Genomic DNA, 20,904 nt, shown 5'->3' on the forward strand with positions numbered 1-20,904 from the left:
CGTTGAGGTATTCAGTGATCAATTTATAAGGGTGTTTCATCCTGCTCAAGGTTAAATCATAAGGAACTTAAGTGTAGAGGACATAGGAGAGGATGGCTTAATTGTGAGTGAGCAGGAGGTATTTGAGGAAATAAACAATGTCAATAAGGTGATAGGATTTGATGACATATTGTTGTGTCCCGAATAAACTAAGAAATGTTTTAACACGAATTATTCAGGACACAACTTTATTTAAACATAGGCAGAGAATGTGGCATGTTGGCAATAGATTACAAAGATAACTTTTTGTATATAAATCAAAATTAAGAGCAAGGAATTGTAAAAAAAATGAAAGAAAAATTGTAAGACCTAACCTGTAATGCATGTGGGTCAGATAAAGAAACTAATTAAAGCTGTTAAATTTATTTAAGAACCCCATTTCATGTGTTATAAAGTAGCAAAGCCTGTAAGCCAGAGTCCAAGGGTCACCTTTAACCGTCCTGTGTCACGTATACCCGTGGGGGGGGGGGGGGAGAGTAGTTATTGGAAAGAGAAACTAGAGCGCTTTCCAAGAAAAACACAACAAGCGCACGTGCGATGTGATAGAAGCTGGACGCCGTGACGTAAACCCACGTGACTGCGTTGGCGGGCATCGCGATAGCCGAGAAGAGAAAGAAAACAAAAAGGTCAAGCACCCCCCCCACACACACACTCGAGGCTTTTTTTGGGTTCCTGTTTCCTGACCTCTCTCGGACATAGGTCTAGTCTGCTCCGACGGAGAAGTTCCTGGCTGGCCGTGGAAGGCATTGGTTCATCTGTTGCAGCGTTTGAAAAGGGCCACGCTATTTCCAAAGACTAGGATAGCTGTGTGATGTCGTGCGACGGAGGAACCAAGCAGAAGCCGTCCGTTCTGGCCATGCTCCCGAGCCATATCGCCTTTCCCGCAGAGGTTCTAACTGCATAGTTTATCGAAGGTGATCAGACGAAAAGCAGAGTGAAGAAGCCTTGATGCCCAGACAAGGCAAGAAGAAGGACACAGTATCAATACAGAGACAGTAAAGTAAACTTTTGTATTGTGATTTCCAGTTAAGAAAGAGTGTGTTTCCCTAAGAACTTTTGTGAAGTGGACTAATTTTATGGAACTTTAAGAACTGTCTACAACTTGGCACAGGCCCATTTGTTTGAGAATTGTCTGCCTAACAAGGCCATGTTTATTCTGCAGGAATCAATAGTAAATGTGTAGAATGAAATAACCAATGACCACTTGAATGTAGAAAGTGTGATTGGTGGTCTAAGCAAGTTCATTTATATGTTTTGTATGTTAGTATTGAACCAAGGATCTTACTTGAGAATAATTCAGATCAATTAGTAGTAATGCTTACTTGTATGATTTCTCTATTTTATTAAACATGTTTCTTAGTACCTGCCTGACCTATTGTTAATATATGAATTCAAACAGCCACTCATAAAAATATTGACGAACTTAGCGGGAAGAACCCACGTGCATGATTAACAAAGCAGGCCACGACTGCATATAAGAAATTAGTGAACTGAGATAAAATTTTATTATAGTTTAATTATTGTGTATCATTCTGAGAGAGCCATCCTGGGTAAGAGTCCCATCTATCCTCAGTATTGGCTGGTGCAGTTATAATATAAATTTGTTAATGCTTATCGGGTGGATTGTCTTAGAGTTATGTGTAAATGGTCACGTCCCACACAAGGACAAAGCCCTCACTAAGTAAACTACACGTGGTTAAACTATAGAAAGGCCAATAGGACTGCTTAATTAAAATGGGGAGATTTAAATAAAGAACAGAATAAGTGTAGTATGTCTTAAAAGTGAAGGCTATATACGGGAATGAGAGATAAGTTTAATAATAAAGTAATAAACACCACAAAATAAAAAGGGGTCATAACAATGCATTTTTGAAAATTATGGAGACAACTACCGTGTTTGAATAAAAACTTTAGTTTAATATAACTAAAATCTACATTTGACGTTTTGACCTTTATTTCAAGGTCATCTTCTGGAGCATACAACTATACACAGGAAACAAGCTATACTACAATCAAACTGGTTTGTTAAAGACACTGACCAACCGCTACAACAATTGTTGGCATGACCTCTCGTGAGAAAAAAAAAGATTATATATATATATACAGGGTGTTCGGGATAAATTTGACAGTTTCGTAAGGAAAAAGAAAATCTTCTTTGTATCTATTAAATTTAATGAATTGACAAAAAAACATTACAGGCAGAGTTAATTACAATACTATCAACAAGATTTACTCAAAATAACCACCATTAGCATCGATCACAGCTTCAATTCTGCTTCGGAACCTCGAACAAGCTGATGCTACAGTCTCCCTGGGAAGGGCCGCAAAAACTGTTTTAATTTTATCCATTAACTGGGCTTTTATATTACTGGAAGTGCGATTGGTATCTTTTTCAACTGCGCCCCATACAAAATAATCCACGGGGTTAAGGTCTGGGGAGTTTGGAGGCCAAACATTTGGACTGGTGAAGTCGTAGAAATTTTCAGACAACCATTTTTGACTTTTCCCAGAGGTGTGGCAAGGGGCCGAATCCTGCTGCCATACATACGGCCTACCATTGGCTACCCTTGTTATCCAGGGCTTGACTACAGTTAGCAACTCCACGAACAAAGCCCGAATTCCAATGCCAGGGTTCTTCAACACCTGTTCCTGCAGATTTGCGAGGAATTCTGCTGTACGAACGCAATCAGATCGTCTGCTAGGGAGCTTTCTTCTTGCTACATCCTCGTAGTCACCATTGCAAGTCTCTAGTTCATGCCTGATTGTTTTTACTGTATTCAGGGAGCATTGGGCAGCAGTCGTAATATCCTTATTTTGATGGCGGGCACGAATCATCATGATACAAGTTATTCTCTTCCATGATTCAGGTGGGTTCCAGCTATCCATCCTTTCTGACATCTTGTATATGAATGAAGAAGGGTCCAAACTTTTAAATGAAGAGAAATGTGTGTTAATACATGTAACTTACGGAAAAATATAATTAATTATAAATATGTCAAATTTATCCCGAACACCCTGTATATATATATATATATATATATATATAAAATAAATAAATAAAAAAAATAAAATAAAATAGAAAATTATACATCAACGCTATGTTGTCTACTATATACATATATTAACATCATTCCAGCCAGTTGGTATGGAATGGTTTCTAATACTAGCTAAGGATTGGCTAGAGTCTTGACTTATGCTGGATTTTTCATATTAGTAGGCTGAACGTGTGCCATCCAGATCCTTGGAATTTTCATGCCATCTTTGTTGTTGATATTTGGGTGGTTTATCAGGATTTTGCAGGATTCCTTAAATTTCCTTTCGTACCAGGTTTTTGTGCGGTGTAAGGAGCAGGTGCTTTTCCAGTTGATTTGGTGTAAAGTGTTGAGTGCGTGGTCTGAGAGGCCTGCTTCACCATAATGGTTATATTTAATGTGTCTAATGTGTTCTTTCTTGCATATAGGGATAGTCTGTCCTTTCACCAATGTACGGTAAGTTACAGGTGCAGCGGATGCAATAGACTCCAGGATGTGCTAATGGGAGAGAGAGGATCCTTAGAGGAGTTGAATATGGTTTTAAGTTTAGTGGGTGGTTTAAAGGTGGCATTGAGGTTATAATATTGTAGGGTTCTGTTGATTTTTTCTGATAACCCTTTAATGTATGGAATGGCTATGGTTTTACTGTAATCTAGATTCGTTTTTGTTGTAGTTTTATAGAGTATTTTATTAACAGTATTTTTGTTATAGCCATTATTTATGAATGTGTCACTAATGATTTTCAGTTCTTGTTTCAGGGCTTGCTGGTTAGAGCAGATAGTTGTGGCTCTGTTTTTAAGAGTGTTAATGACTCCATATTTTTGTGATGGGTGGTGGTATGAATTAGCATGTATGTATTGGCCAGCGTGTGTCGGTTTTCGGTAGACCATGAAGGATAGACTGCCTGAAGGAAGACGTGTGACTAGTGTGTCTAGGAACGGGAGCGAATTTTGGTTTTCGATTTCAATGGTAAATTGTATGCATTCATGTTGTTTGTTCAGGTGGCTGAGGAATGTGTTTAGCGTTTGTCGCCTGTGCGGCCAGATCGTGAACTTACATACCTTCACTATACGAATGCCATAAAGGTGTAATTATATTTTAGTTAAGATAAAATATAATTACAATTAAAATAAAATATAATTACAATTAAAATAAACTATCGGCGAATTGCCTTCGCCGATAGTTTTTCAGCATGAAACTTATAGATCGTAGTTATCGATCTTTAGTTTCGCTTACTGGCTATAAAACAACATAGGATGTTTATCCCCTTATTTTCTATATTAAGGTGCCAGAAAACTAGCCATTTGGCTTTTTATCTTAACTAAAATATAATTACACCTTTATGGCATTTGTATAGTGAAGGTATGTAAGTTCTTTTCACTAAGCTTTGATACCTTCCAGGTCTACCTACTCACTGATGAGACCTCAAAAAAAAGATTGAAACCAGTCTGGGTAGTGACCTCTCCTCATAATGTAATGACAGTATTACATCTCCTAGGAGCTCTGTTTTACATTATGAGAAAATATCAAGAATAGTGAGGGAGCTTGCTCCACCTTTACTTCGAATTGCCTTCGCCGATAGTTTTTCGGCATGAAACTTATAGATCGTAGTTATCGATCTTTAGTTTCGCTTACTGGCTATAAAACAACATAGGATGTTTATCCCCTTAGCAATATTTTCTGTCATTATCAACATTGTTTTTAGAGGGAGATCATGTTTCACTAACTTAATTAGGTACTATAACAAGGTGACAAATACCTTGGAGAAGGGAGATGCACATACAGTGGTATACTTGAATTTTGTAAAAGCTTTTGATAGACTGCCACAAGCTACTAAATAAACTGAAACAGATGGGATTGGATAACAGACTTCTGAGTTAAATCAGTGACTGGCTGTCAGATGGGTATCAGAAGGTTGTATATGGGGGGGGGGGGGCAGTATCCTGAGTGCAGTACTGCAGGGGTCAGTTTTGGGACATTGTTGTTCAGTTTGTATATTAATGATATTGGGGTGGGTTTAACTAGCGATATGGAGTTGTCTGTAGGTGATGTAAAATCAGGGAGAGCAATGCAGAGTCAAGCAGATGTTATGGCTTTGCAGGAGGACTTAAATAGATTGCATGAATGGACAGGTAAGTAGAACTGTCTGTTCAGTGTTGAAAAGTGTAAATATTTGAAATTTGGTAAGCAATAATGGAATGCAAAGTATACACTTGGTAGGGAATCTTTAAAGCAGGTAGAGAAAATGAGATCTGGGAGTGGTGGCGGACAAGGAATTGAAATTCAGGGGCCACGTTTGTGCAATGTCGACATCATATCGGATAATGGCAATGATGTGGAGGACCCCGACATGCAGAAATAAAGAGGTTATGATGCCATTGTATAAGGCCTTGATCAGGTCTCATATGGATTATTGTGCACAGATCTGGTTGCTGGATTTTCCTGGTGATGAGGATATGTTGGATAGGGTCCAGAGAAGATTCACAAAGGTTGTCAATGGTCTATGGAATGTGGGGTACGAGCAGTGCTGGATTTACGTATAAGCTAAAAAAGCTACAGCTTAGGACCTCGCAATCTGCCGGGGCCTCAAATAAAAAAACAAAAAGACCAGCTAATGTAATTTAAAACAGTAGGGGCGTCTGGGTTTTGTATAGCTTAGGGCCTCAGCGTCTAAATCCGGCCCTGAGTACGAGGACAGATTGAGAGAACGTAAATTGCAAAGCCTCGTAAATAGGAAGAAGAGAGGGGGATATGATTGAGACATATAAGCTAGTCAAGGGTTGTTATCACGTTGACATGGAAGAGATTTTCATAAAATGGGAGGGGGGGGGTAGAACAAGAGGCCATCACTGGAAACTGTATAAGGAGGGTGTGAGAAGAGGAGTGAGAAGCAGATTTTTTGCATGGAGAGTGGCTAATGAGTTAAATGCATTGCTTGAGTGTGTTGTGAATGTAAACACATTAAATCAGTTTTAAGCAGTGTTGGATGAGCATTGTATACAATAGTTTGTACCTCCCACAATGATTCTCTGACTCCATGGAAGTCAGATGTTAATAATAAGAATTATTATTATATCAATATCTGAAGATTTGTTTTAATTTTCATTATTAAAAAACATGTAGATTTATGAAGTTTTGAAAATTATTTTTACATACCTTTAAACAGGATAATCTACATATTTGTGACTGAGGTAGATGGCAACATTGTCGTCCAAAAAACTGCAAACCTCTATCAATTTCTATAAATAAATCAGATACAGTTTATTATTATCAGAATGTTACAACCATAAATTCACTACATTAATTATCATGATTTTTTTTTCCATTCCAGCTAAGATGAAACAAACAAACAAACAATGTAGTGGTATAATAAAATTAGTTTAATCCTTTATCCAAGTGTGAGCAAACAAAGTTTGCGGCTGAAAGTATCTTCAGGACTGGGGTAAGGTGGTACAACACCAGGGCAACTCGTTGCAAAGGTGGAGCAAGCTATGAACACTCCTAATACGAACAACCTTTGCAACGAGTTGCCCTGGTGTTGTACCACCTTACCCTAGTCCTGAAGATACTTTCAGGTGCAAACTTTGTTTGCTCACACTTGGATAAAGGATTAAACTAATTTTATTATACTCTAACCAAGTGAAAAATAAACTTTCAACATCAAAAATGTAGTGGTAATTTATGTATTTATTTTAACGTATGAACGAAGAAAATTATTTATATTGTTTTAAATTTATTTAAAAAATATTATTTATATTGAAAATAATCACCTAATTTTATTATTTTGAAAATAATTTTGAACTGTAAGTAAGGAGCAATTGCTCAGTTCAATATGTAAACTGAAAAAAATATTAGTAAATATAAGTGATTGATGATGTCTTCTGGATTATTTAACATTTAGCCCATTTAATATAATATTCAATAGGGTTTTACAAAAAAAATCAATGTTTTTATGTGAATCCCATCCTTCTTGGGTGGGATATGCATAAAAACACTGCTTTTTTTTTTTTTTTTAAGAATTCTTTTAGTTCATAGAAAAACTGAAAAAAATCCTGTTTGTGATCTACCTTGTTTACTTCAAGCTGTGGTTTTTCATTCTTTTGAATAAATATTTAATAACATCTAAATAATTATTATAAAAAAATATTTTGTTTGTGTATCAATTTTTTGTGCAAGTTAAAATAATACCAAAACAAGATTTTCAAATTATAAATCATCTTCATATATGCAAGTGGTTAGGACAATCAAGAAATTAATTATAACTACAACTTGGAACTTGTTCCAAAATAAGCTACTTATAGTCAAACTATTCTGACAGGAGCATAGTTGAGGAGCATAAATAAAGTAGAGATGAGTTGGATGAATCACAGAATTATGCAGGAGTTTCTGAGAAAGAGAACATCATGGAGGAGATATAAAGAACACAGTATCCCAACAGCATGAGGAGTATGAGGCACAGACTAAGAACATGGTAAGTAAGCATGTAGAATATTAAGTAACTTTGATGTTAATAAGACTGTGGAAACTGGATAAAATATCATCACATATATTACGAGAACATAACCAAGATAGTGATTGGCCTGTAGAATGCTCCCTATGAGGAGAGATTGGAGGTTTTTAGACTGCAAAAGTTGATTGATAGGCAAAAAAGAGGACTTATGATAGAAACATTTAAGTTACTTAAAGGCTTTTATAGGATTGATGCAGGAGAAATGTTTCAGCACTTGGCTAGAGAGGGAACAAAATAAGAGATCATTCCTGAAAGTTTGGTAAGAGTGTGGTAAGCAAGGGTGTGAGGACAAGATTTTTTTGCTTGGAGAGTGGTGAATGAATGGAATGGGTTGCCTGAGTCAGTTGTGAATCCTTCATCTGTTAATGGTTTCAAGGAGTGGTATGATCAATTTGTGTTGATAGTATGGGTCTCCCACGATCAGCAAGGACTCCATGGAGGTGCCAGCGTGACAATAATAATAATAATGTAACTCTCATCTAGGAAAAGGGGGGACCCAATAGTACATTAGTATAATGGGTGGGTTAAGAGATATTTTTAATTTTTTTCTAATTTATTTATTTTTTACTTAATACAGTAACCTTGGTTGAGAGACCAAATATGGAAGTTTTTAAGCCACTTTGGGCCTTCACCAAGATGGGGAAGTGGTCTCATTCCCCATCTAAGTTTTCAAAATATAGGCAAAGTAAATTCCCTTTTGAAATGTAAGCAATACCATAAGACTAGCAATAAATATGTCAGAAAAGTAAGGCGCTTCTAAATTGCAGCCAGCCTTTGGTACTTGGCTCACTTTTTGGCATATGAAATATTTAATTTTTTTTATGAGATTTAATCTATGATAAAAAACAAGTACAAACTTACTCATTTATGATCGTAAATTATGGCCTGTACTCATGCCCAGGTCCCATTTTTAATTAAATTGTTCCACTTTTCAGCTGCTGATCCCATCCCAAAAAAATGCAAAATCCCCTTTTTGTTTTTGTTAAATACATCCCATTTTTCTTTTTCCCTAAACTTTAACTTAACTATGCAATTTGGTGCATAGTAAAAAGGCATGCCCTGTTTTGAACAGATCACACTATAATCCATTCAGATACAATTCAGATTACTTTCACACAGTTCTCACAAATAGCATTATAATGCTCACGAGAGTCGACTTTTCTGTGCAGCATGGCCGATGAGATAGACATGTGCGAATGAAATCGAGTATTTTCCTTGGGGTTTTTTCAAAGTATTGATATGTTTGCGGTGGTGCAAGCTAACATTATTTAACCCGGAACTGGTGAGGTGGAAAAAATATAACAAAAGTGGTAAAGTGGGGTCCCACAGACCCACCCAAATAATGTAGTATATTATAGAAATCTTTTTTAATCAATATTAGTGAATTCTTCCTCACAGTCTTGTTCTGTATCAGACTCATGGTTACTGACTAATTTAAATCAATTTCGCTATCATCATCATCTCGGCTAAACGGCTCCTCGTCGGTCAAAGCATCATCTAAAAGTTGATGTAACCTCTGTTTTTTCTGCTCGTAAATCATCTGGTAAAAAAAAAAAATATTATTCTCAAAATACCCTCTAATATTTATGAAAATGTATTTGCTTATAGAATATACACGAAAACAACTTACGTTTTGGAAGTAAATATAGTCACACTTTTGGTAAGGTGGGGTCTGATGGATCCCAGCACACTTTACACCTTTGCACACTAAACCTGCTTGTGTGTCGAGTAGAGGGTTACGGGAGGGGAAGCTATACTGAGGCGTGACTCATTGCCACATATTGTTAAAAAATTATAGTCAATTTAAAATCTTTGGGGTCTGTGACACCCCACTTTACTATCGCCGGGTTAAAGGGTTTAGTAAATAATCATAAATTCATTTACTGAAAATAGGTCATGAGAGGCCCAAGTGAGAGCATAGTTTCATGGACACGTTAAAAAAGAATTCCCTTTCCTAACTGAAAGTCATAATTTTATTGGTAAAATTTTATGCACTGTTTATAGAGCTGAATTTTCTATTGAAAGTGGTAGTTTGGATATTACACAGCACGCTCCTAAAAAGAAGCAATCGCAAGCCATAAACTAACTTCTTTCATAACAAAACAAGATATAAATGATGAACGGAATGTCATCATTTATATCTTGTTAACCTTCCATAGTATTAAGCATGATCATTTGTTTAGATCGGTGGAATGTAACATCTACCACCATTCACACGTGCAAGAACAAAATGTGAAAGTATAGTTAGTGAATGTGCTGGCTCCTTTTGCATTTCGTGAAGTAATAAGTAACTTACGTGAGGCAAAATACGCATGTCATGAAAGATTCATCAAATCACTCAATCCTGAAGTTGTTCCAGTTTCAGTGAGGTATTTTATAACTACAAAATGAATACAACTGAAATTGTTGGAATTCCAAAATCTCAGAGAAATGTCAGATATTAGTGGATCACATTCTGTCCATATGAGAAATATAAATTAATCTACAAGATAATAGCATTTTGTAGTGACGACTGCAACACCAACTTCAGTGGCACTGCAAGAAAAGCTAACAATATCTTTCATAAGTAAAGCAAGAACATCAAAATGAACATCTCGAGAGTAGGCTACGCTGCACATATCATGCATAACATTTTGCAAACAAGTGCAGATATGTTGCCAATTGATGTGGAATCAATTATTAATAGTGTTTCAACATTTTCACTATTAGAGCTGAGACATGCAATTTTGTTGACACGGAATACAAGCAAGTTTTTAGATATGAAGATGAGATGGCTTTTCGTGCTATCTGCTATGGAAAGATGATCGAGATGTTTGTGGAAATGAACGCATTTTGGATCGATGAAAGAAATCAGTAGTCTGTTGAAACTGTAAAGGCGAGTCATATTTTCTATCACAAGATAAAAGCTCCAAACTCTTGAGGAATATTTTAAACAATACACGGTCCCTTCTCTGGTACAAGTTCATTCACAGCCAACTTAAAATGTGTAATAACACTATCAAAAAGATTGAACAAGAGGTTTTGCAACAGTGAAGTGGCACAAGAACTGACTGCCCTGACAGAACAAATGATCAATAGAAAGGAGCAACATTTATTTACATCTGATGTCCTGAATCTCAAAAAAACCAACTGACAGAGGATGGTGTAATCAGAGAAGCTGAATTTACTGAACCTGTGAATAATTTCTATGATACTTTCCTAGAATAGATAGAAAACTGGACAATCTTTTTTGCAGAGCTATGATTGCCATCAACATGCTAAAAGTAATAGATGAAGACTGTTCAACAAAGCAAATCATGTGAAGAATTGAGACAATTCAGATAATGAAAAATCAAGCATTCTGGTAGTTTTGGAACATAATACACAATGTGAGTTTTGTGTTAGGAATACTAGGGCACAAATGCATCACTAGTGAGGATGTTTTCTTGAACGAATGCATTTTGGACTCGATGAAAGAAATCAGTTATCTGTTGAAACTGTAAAGGCAATATGAATAGCAAAAACACATTTTAAAGACATTTCTTGCATGGACATTACAATTTTATAAAAGAAGCAGCTCAAGCTTTTGGAAGAAATTCAATCATCTAAAAATATGACAAAAATAGTAGTAGTGTATGTCCTGGACCATCTTCTCAATAAAGATTTGTGTTATCTGACAATGTTATATGAGACTAAGATGTAACAAATATGTAAGTAACTTATGTTAATTTTAATCAAGCTAAACAGCTTTGGCTGGTTAGCATGAAACAAGTAGAGAGGATTTATCTAGCATGACAGTCAATTCATATCAACTTGTCATGAGTGCCCTGCTTTTTTGTTTTTTAAATCTGATCACTCTATTGTAGCAGTCATGTAAAGACAGGAGTTGTAGCTTCAAAATCTAAAGTTAACAATGCGAATTACAGTGTTCAAAGATATCAAAAATCAGAACATGGGATCTAAAATCACACAGATTTTTAAGCAACTCCCAAAGAAATTATTCACATCCTGTGGTGCATATGTTTTTCTCTTATTAAATTTAAGATCTATTACCTCCTGACTCCGACTACTAGATTTTCTTTAAATCGTTTATCTATTGACAATTTTGATCAGAGCAGTGGTAGGTTCATTTAGAAGTTATGACGACAGTCCTGGTTGGATCTTGTGAAAAAGATGAAACACTGGGAGGGAGGGGTTAATATTCAGCATAACGTCTCACTCTAAAACCGTTTTCCTTTTTGAAAAACCCATCTATTTGCTGTCTTCTTGTATTATTTATGATCTTTTCAAACAATAGACATTTCCGTCTTATGTGCCATTATTTTAAAAAAAACTTCGAAAGATCCGGTTTATAACTTTAATGGCATTCAACAGGCGTTGCGCCAACATGCTAACTTCTCATGTAATTGTACACCTGTAAATGAGTCGAGTAACACCTGGAGACTACGCTTGAAATAGTCCAGAAGTTCTCACAAAACTTTCTTCATCTTTAGTTAATGCTACGCATCGTCTCTCATCCGTTTAGTAGTCTCCGGTAGCTCGATTCGAAAGATTTCCAACCCGTTCCCAAGAAGAGTAGCGACTATGCGAAAATATTCACTCTCTCTCTCTCTTTTTCTTTCTTTACTGATGGGCAGTTTTTATGCTAGTACGTTACTAATTTTTAATTCCCATCAAAGGCTAAATGACAGAATGGAAGATCATGGGTGATTATTCAGCCATTACCGGAAGAAAGTTGTGGTAGCCTTAAAAATTATTACCCGAGAACAACATCCTGTTTTTCCATTCAGAGCGCAAATTTTTTAAAAAATCTTTCTATGAGGAACAGGGAAAATTCCATATTGGAAAAATGGATTATAACTCGAATTAAAAATTAATTATAATTATTTTTCTATTAAGGTTAATTAGGATAGTTAATTATTAAGCTTTATATAATACTGGATTAAATAAAATTTATTTATTTATAATGAAGTGTTATAATTTTCCAAATATGTAAGTACTATGGCCTTCATGCTATGGAGCTTCTAGCAATTTTCAAAATTAAAATTCAAACTTAAAAAGTGCCTTGAAGCAATTAAAAATGTAATTTTTATGAGGGAAAAAAATTCAAAGTCATATCTGATTATTACTTTAATTTTAAAAAAAGCAATGCGATATTCATCCAAATTATAAAACCAGCTTTCGTCTGAGCCTAATTATTCGTTACGAAAAACATGCAAGTGGGAGAGACGCTCGATAGGAAGAAGCAGATTGAAATCCTTTCCAAGTATTGCTGCATAGCGCAGTGGTCTCCAAAGTGTGGTACGCGTACCCCCTGCGGTATGCGAGTCGATACGTGGGGAGTACGTCAAAAAACGTTTTATATTGATAGGAAAAAAATTAAGTAATTAATTAAAGATAAAGAATATTACTTTCTTTTAGTATATATTGTTTCTGTGCAATTCCAACGCCTTTTTGTGCTTACTTTTACGTTTGCACTAGAAATAGTGAATTAATATTATCAAAATTGCTTACATTTTTTAAAGGTGTTTTAAAAAGTGTAAGCAATTTTTATATGCTTACTTAATTTAAATACCTTACTTTTAAAGTGAGGTATCATTTTCTGCAATGATAGGTATTAAAACCAAATATCGAAATAAATTAAACTTGGAACCAGACCTTCAGAAGCCATCAAACCGTAATTTCAAGAAATTATGAAAGAAATGCAAGGCCATTGTTCACATTAAATATTGTAATAAATATGTTTGTAAGCTGTTAATAATAAAAATAATGTGTAAAAAATCTAGCTTTTTTAATTATTATATGATGATACAAGGCATATTTCCTCTTTATAACACTTATTACAATAGATTTTTGCTCAATCAATTGGGGGGTACGAGCTATTTATTTTTTCTGTCTTGGGGGTACGCGATCAAAAAAGTTTAGAGACCACTGGCACAGAGCACAATTTTTGTCTCCAAAAGACTTTCTCCGGGCACTCGGAGTTTTTCATCCGCAAAACAAACTGAAGAAAACACACATAACTAATAGGCATAATACTCTGGGGTCCTAGCTTTAGTTGCTTCTGCTGTAATTCAAACATACAAAAGTCATGCATCACAAGAAAAATGCTTTTTCCCCTCCTACATGTTTATTTTTTAATACACATAGTCTTATGTATATTTGCTTCTCTTTTCATGAATTTCAACGCTAGCATTTTTTTTTCTTATATTCTATAATCACTAGAGTCCATCATGCTGAACTCATGCCGGCAAGATAAAACAAAACTATATGATTAGAGGTCAAAGATTTCTAAAATACGCGCACTGCACTCTTGAGGAGAGCGCAATTGATATTTAAGTGGAGAGCGAACTTTCTGAATTGGTAAAAATTATACAGCAACATTTAAATAATTGAAATTTTCCTTTGAAGTTTCAGCTGCATATTACAATATACAATAGAAAACTGCGTTAAGTTTCATTGAGCCATTTACTTCCCATTAATATGTTCGCTTGAATCGAGAGAGCAACAACTGCTTGTGATACGTTACTTCCTTTCTATACAAGACTTCCTTCTTTGCTCTGCAGGCTGTATTATCTTGCGTTGCCGATAATGCATTTGCAGCTGTAAAGAACGAATTACCATTTGCACCTTTGTTCTAAACTCACATCTACTTCCTTTGTTTTTTCATCTTTTTTTTTCTTCTTATTCTAGAAAGATCATGCCTCATAAATGCTGTATTATGCACTTTGCAGTTAATCTCTTCCTGTAGTGAAAAAAAAAAAAAAAAAACATTATTCGTGCATGTTTCAGTCCAATACTGCCTTGGAGGATCAAAATATAAATCAATGTATGTTTAGATGAAGAGATGCGTGTATTAAATAGTGGTACAAACAACATCAAGGAAGCACGATGAATCTTTTTTTTTTTTTTTTTAATGTCATCCCACCCACGAAAGGTTACTAATCTCTAGTACATTACTATTGATGGGCTTATGATCATATTATCGAGAAAACCTGCTCTAGAGACTAAACATGGAACTTTTTTTAAGCCAATTCAGACCTTCCATAAAGCAAGGTGATGGACTTAAACAGACGAAGTTTATCGACCACCTAAATACATTTCACAAGCATACTCACAGTGAGATTCGAACCCACAGTCTTAATCAGAGAGTGAGTATACGATATGCACTCGGTCAACTATGCTGGAATTTGTCAAAAGTTTAGTGAATGATGATGGCGATGACAAATCTCGAAAAAAAACTACGAATATTAATTATATATATATATATAAAATATATTAAAAAATATAATTGCTAAAGGAAGAAGAAGCATGAAAATTAATTGGTCAACCTCTGTATAGATTACAAAATTATTTTCATAATCTATATGATTATCCTTGACAATTATCATATGATTATAATCATATGATACCTTTATCAGGATAGATAAAGTACTTCCCACTTCAAAAGAACTTTGTATCCTGCATAAAATTAATATAGTTTTAAATAATTTAAAGCTATTATTGTAATCAGGTTGTCATAAGTTTGCTTTATTAATTTCGTAATTTCAAAACATGAAAAATCAAAATTATATTATCTTGATACTTATTCCGTACCCCGCTCCTCCATCTATATTTTTTTTAAAAAAAGAAAGAAGTGCTTTGATTCATTCCACACAGCTTCAGGAGACAGTGCCTGAATATCAATGTATTAATTTTTCTATAAAACCAATAATTAGCGTTATAATTAGATGGCTGTTAATCTGGTTTTTTTTTTTTTTTTTTTTGAAATACAGATCTCTATCTGCTGCTAAAAACTACTAATTAGCTATTGCCGAAGACCTTCTATACAGAGATTGGAATCTTATAAATAATCATAAAAGGTCGTTGCAACCAGTTCTGTTAATGATTCTACACCGAGGTTATTTTATTATTATTATTCTCTTTTCCAGTTGCTCATAACCATGAAACAGAGAAAGAGAAAAGAAGCCCATCTTAGATGTTGAAAAGACCTTCTTCAACAAATAATTAGGTGCTTATTCATAAAGTAGGTAATTATATACAGTATAGCGAACGTAGATGACTTGAAATATTGTCACTATACTGTGTGATAGCATGAAACAATAACAACATAATTATTAGGCAATTTCTAATATACTATTCAGAATACTAGTTTTAAAGATGTTGAAAACTAACAACAGATTTAGCAGATAGCAATAATGATGAACAGAATTCCCGCTGTCTTAGAGAAAAATAAAACCATTAAAAACATCATCTAAGCATTCCCCATACCTTAATGAATATCAAGAACCTTCCATTCTCCCCATTCTTGATAAAATGTCATGCGCATTGCGTCCCTGCTATTAATTTACTACATCCTTTCAAATATAAAAGATTCAAAATGTAATTCTAAACGTTGGAAACAAAGATTATGCTGCTAATATTTAACTTAATATTAAACATAGCATGACACTGTGTGTGTGTGTGTGTGTGTGTGTGTGTGTGTGTGAGTGAGTGAGAGAGAGAGAGAGAGAGAGAGAGAGAAATAGACACAATGTGTTATTATAGATAATGTAAAGATCATACAAAAAAACCAGATGTTAATATATATCTAAATACTTACACGAGTTTGGGTTTGTATTGCTAATAATAATAATAATAATAATAATAAAAACAGAATAGAGAAAAGATTCGGACCGTGTATACGTAGGTGGTATGAAAAGTACTCGGCTTCGACCATAAATGGCAACGCTATAGGCTAGATTTCTTTTTCTAAGTTGGTACATCTGTCATAAGCATCTATGTGAAATTGCAAGTCATTCTATCACGTAGTGTTTTTTTAAATACAGCTGTCGGAAGTCAAAGTGATGTCTGTATCCTTTGAAATGGATAAAATTGAGTAGCGTGCGGTTATAAAATTCTTTGTAAAAGAAGGTTTAACGCCAAATAAATTCATTCGAACTTCATAAAAGTTTATGGGCACTCTTCCTTCGTTTTCGATACCAGAAATCATTGATCAGTGCACGATATGGTATTGGATGACTGGCGAATCGAAGTGCGTGAAATTGCTGAGACTATAGGAATTTCAAAAGAACGTGTACCGTTATTTTGCATGAAGAATTGCAAATGAAAAAGCTTTGGGCAAGATGGGTGCTGCGCTTGCTCACAGCAAATCAGAAACGCACTCGCGTGAAAATCTCTGAACAGTGCTTGGAGCGTTTTAACTAGAATAAAACTGATTTTGTGTGTCCATGGATTCACCAGTACATAACAGAATCCAAAGAGCAGTCAAATCAGTGGATAAAAGCCGGTTGTTCGGCGCCATAGAGGGCAAGGTCATGGCATCGGTGTTTTGGGATGCTAAAGGCATTTTGTTTATTAATTATCTTAAAAAGGGTAAAACAATAACCGGGGAATATTATTCTGATCTTTTAACTAGACTAGACGAAAAAATTCGTGAGAAAAAAACCTGGTTTGCAGACGAAAAAAATCATCTTTCATCAGGACAATGCACCTGCCCACAAAGATGTTTTGGCAATGGGAAAATTAAAGGATCTGCACTATGAATTGTTGGAACATCCACCCCACTCCCCAGATTTGGCTCCTCTGAATTCTATCTCTTCCCAAAACTAAAAATATTCCTTGCTGGTCAGTGTTTTTCTTCGAATCAAGAAGTGATTGCAGCTGTAGAAGAGTATTTTGCAGATCTTACTGAGAACCAAGACAGGGATGGAATAATGGCGCTGGAGCATCGCTGGAATAAATATATTTCGACATAATCTTAAGGGAGATTATGTCGAAAAATAAAAATAAGTTTGAAATTATAAATTCGTTTTTTCATTGTTAGGCCGAGAACTTTTCTGACCACCCACGTATATGTTTTTCTTAAGTTCGTCTCAAAACATCGATAGGTTTCGGATAGCAATAACAGTCAAATTTATAAATAACCATTTTCCTGTTTTAAAAGTACAACATTTATATAACGCTAAAGAGCCTACAATACATATAATTCTATCAGAGCGAGATTCAATACAAAAAAAATCTCGTTGCAAGAGAAAGACAATTTAAACTATCTCTAAAACCAGTTTATCGAGAAGATAAATTATGCAATCAACAGCAGTGCAATGAAGGTGCATGACGAGGAACGTGATATAAACAGGATATATATAAGCCCATGGATATGAGATTTATTTTTATCTTTCTCCAAATAAATTTTTCCATAGTTTAAAAGTGCTATAATAATTTAAAATCTATTTTAAAAAAGGGAGGGGGGGCATAAAAACGATATGAATAATTATAGATCTATTCTTAGTTTTATCCATTCTCTATCAGACGTTACAGAACAGATGAGGAAATGCTTACTGAATTTCTCAAATCGACATTTCTTCTTTAATTCTGCTTTCGACAAATCCCCATAAGTACTGAAGATGCTACACGGTTACTGACAAGACACATTCTAGAGTCTAGATAATTAGAAAAAAGTACGAATACTTTTATTTTCTCCTGGATATCACAAAAGTTTCCAATACAGTTGATGACAATTATGAAAAATTGTTTACGTGTTTTAAGTCCTTCGTCAGGTAGGAAGCAACTAATACAGAATTATAATAACGATAAAAGCAAAGAACTAGACGTGAAACAAGAGGTCAGCCCCCCCCCCACACACACTTCAGGATTTCGTCCTCAGGTACACAATACCACGGTATGACCACTCATGCCGTGGAAATTTGTCATGACCTTACTGAAAATTTAAAAAAGGTATTTTGATAATAATTTACGTCAAATAAATGTACGCGAAACAAATTTTAAACAAATTTTTATAAATTTGTATCGCCAAAGTTAAGCCTTTTTGGCTCTTTATTTTAGTAAAATTTTATGCTATAATCTTTAAATAATATCGGGAAGGTTTGAAGTATACTATATTTTAACTTAAAAGTGGAATATCCATATTACACTACTCATAAAAAAAGTTCAAGTTATAACTCATCAGAAAGAATTTCAGAGAAGTTCATGATAAAAATGTTATCCCCCCCCTCCGCAATCAACTATACAGTGTATGGGCTAATAAGGTAGGTCAGTTGTCATTTTTTAAACCCTAAATATCATTGCATACTTGGATACAGCACGACGATTTCTGAGATCACTATACAGTATGCACTTTGCATTATATTATACAGTCACAGAAACCCAGCTGTAATGCAGATAAATTCCTCATAGAAATGCTTTTCAAGACTTTCCACAAGCATTTAATGTTCTACATGCCAAAACACATTTAATCTCTGCTACCTATCAATACACAAAAAACGTATTCAAGGAGTAACAAAAACTAAATAAAAAAAGATATCCTCTAAAATAAGTAATTCACTTTTTAATTGTATTTGTCAATTTTTGTACTATTTTTCCCCTCCCTTTTCCCCTTTGCTTAAAATTAGCCACTACAGGAAGGAGCGAAATAAGCAAGTTAGTAAGAACAGTTAATATATATATATATATATATATATGAAAAATAAAGAAGACTGAAAATAGCATATATTTTCTTCTAAGCACCTTTACAATAAGCAGTGTGGTACGTAAACGGTCTTTAGCGGAAACGGCATTTTTTTTATTACTTTTATATTTTTGTCGCCGTATTGTTGTAAATAAATGCAAGCCTATTCTATAATTAATTTTGCAATAACGAAAAAATCTGAAGTAAGTCTTAAACAAAATATGTCTTTTGCAGGGCCGATCCGAGAGTATCTGATGCCCCTAGCCAAAGAAAATTTAGGCGCCCCTATACATTGTCTCTCTCTATATATTTTGTCGTACTCACACAAGCACACGTACACATGTGAATATTTATAAAAATAATATCATTATGAACATTAAAAAAAATTTTTTTTGTGTTCATAATGATATTATCTATGCACTTGAGGAAAAATCTCTGCACTTGAGGTTAAGTATACAAAGAGCAGGGGGAGTGGAAGAAATAGAGAAAGGCGGAAATAATATAGGATCATCAGCGAGCACCAGGACGGCTTGACTTATTTCAGTTTTTTATTATCAATCAAGGTTTTACTAATTTTTTTCGAAGGTTATAATTTTTCCCCGAACTATGTAACAAAATCTGGCTCCCCGAAATCTTAGCAGCCCTGGTCTTTTGTTATTTATCGACTGACCTCCGTTAGGAGACAGCATTGGTGGATTGCACAATCACGTTGTTCCCCCATGGTTCGAACTGCTTGCATTCAAATAGCTCAAACCACGCGGTTGGAACTCTCCGCTGAATTTCATTCTTATTAAACTTATTTTATTACCAAAAATTTAAATTTCATAATTTTTGTTTCTACTGTATGTATATTAGAATCGTATAGCTAAACATATATTTAATAATTTTAAAAAATGTTTCACGTGTTTGTAATTTACTGTAACGCAAATGTTAAAAAATAAATACCTTTATAATTATTTGTGTTTGAATGAAATACAGTACTATGACATCTCCTAAACTGCTTTTGCCTTGCGAGGAGGATACGCTAGTGTTGCTCGAGTTTTAAAAGGGGTCTGAAAAAAAAAAGTTTCGGAAAGCTTAGGAAACAGTGCCCTGTGGATTAATATGGTTTAAGAGTTTTCGACCAAATCTGGACTATTCTGTTGCTGAAGTCCTCTGACAATTTCCGCATAAATAATTTTTTTAAAAAATGTAGGAAGGTGTTATGAAGGAAAAGAAGCATTAATCACAGACACCACTGACAAGTAGCATCGTTCACCGCATTTCGAAGGTTAACTTCTGGCTCTTTACTTACTTCATTTAAAAAAAAAGCTATCTCATTATTAAACAAAAAAAACATCTCACATATAAAAATGTTATGACACTTTATAAAAACTGATAATTCAAGCAGTACCATAACAGTAGCAACAACATTAATAATAATAATTCCGTTTAGCAGCATCACAATTGAATCAAATCTTCCCCCTTTCTCAACTGGCTGGCATGGCATTCCAAACCAAAAGGCTAGTTCGAATCCTACTGCGAACATAGTTTTCAGTGGGATCTGCCATATAAATCGAAGTGTGCCAAACCAGATTCCGACATACAGTGGAGACTATGGCATAACATCTTGCCAACTCCTTCTAAGCTCTACAAATTTCAGCTAAGAGAAACGGATCTGTGTCTATTCTGTGACGTTTCAGGTACCTTGTAACACACATATCTAACCTGTCCCGCAAACAAAGTGATAATCACCTATGCCCTGAATACTGCTTCTAGCACCTGTAACTACGCACACTGCCAAGAAGACTACTGGAATTTAGTCCATACAGAAGAAAACAGACACAGAACATGCAATTTCCTCTTCATCTGCGCTAAGGCCATCATCTACAGCTTCT

The 20,904-nt window shown here is 34.7% G+C and overlaps 1 protein-coding gene across 1 annotated transcript in view; it reads right to left on the reverse strand.

Moving 5' to 3' along the window:
* Nucleotides 1-20,904, reverse strand: part of LOC150105530 (reversion-inducing cysteine-rich protein with Kazal motifs-like) — a 279,764-nt gene that overhangs the window by 162,112 nt on the left and 96,748 nt on the right. Inside the window, exon 5 of the mRNA XM_090394242.1 lies at nucleotides 6,228-6,310. Coding sequence (XP_090250368.1) covers nucleotides 6,228-6,310 — 83 coding nt within the window. The remainder of the gene's footprint in view (nucleotides 1-6,227; nucleotides 6,311-20,904) is intronic.

The sequence above is a fragment of the Typopeltis vanoorti genome, chromosome 6 (genome assembly GCF_054136105.1).
Source record: "Typopeltis vanoorti isolate ZY-2024b chromosome 6, IOZ_Tvanoo_1.0, whole genome shotgun sequence".
In the NCBI taxonomy this organism is placed as follows: Eukaryota; Metazoa; Arthropoda; class Arachnida; order Uropygi; family Thelyphonidae; genus Typopeltis; species Typopeltis vanoorti.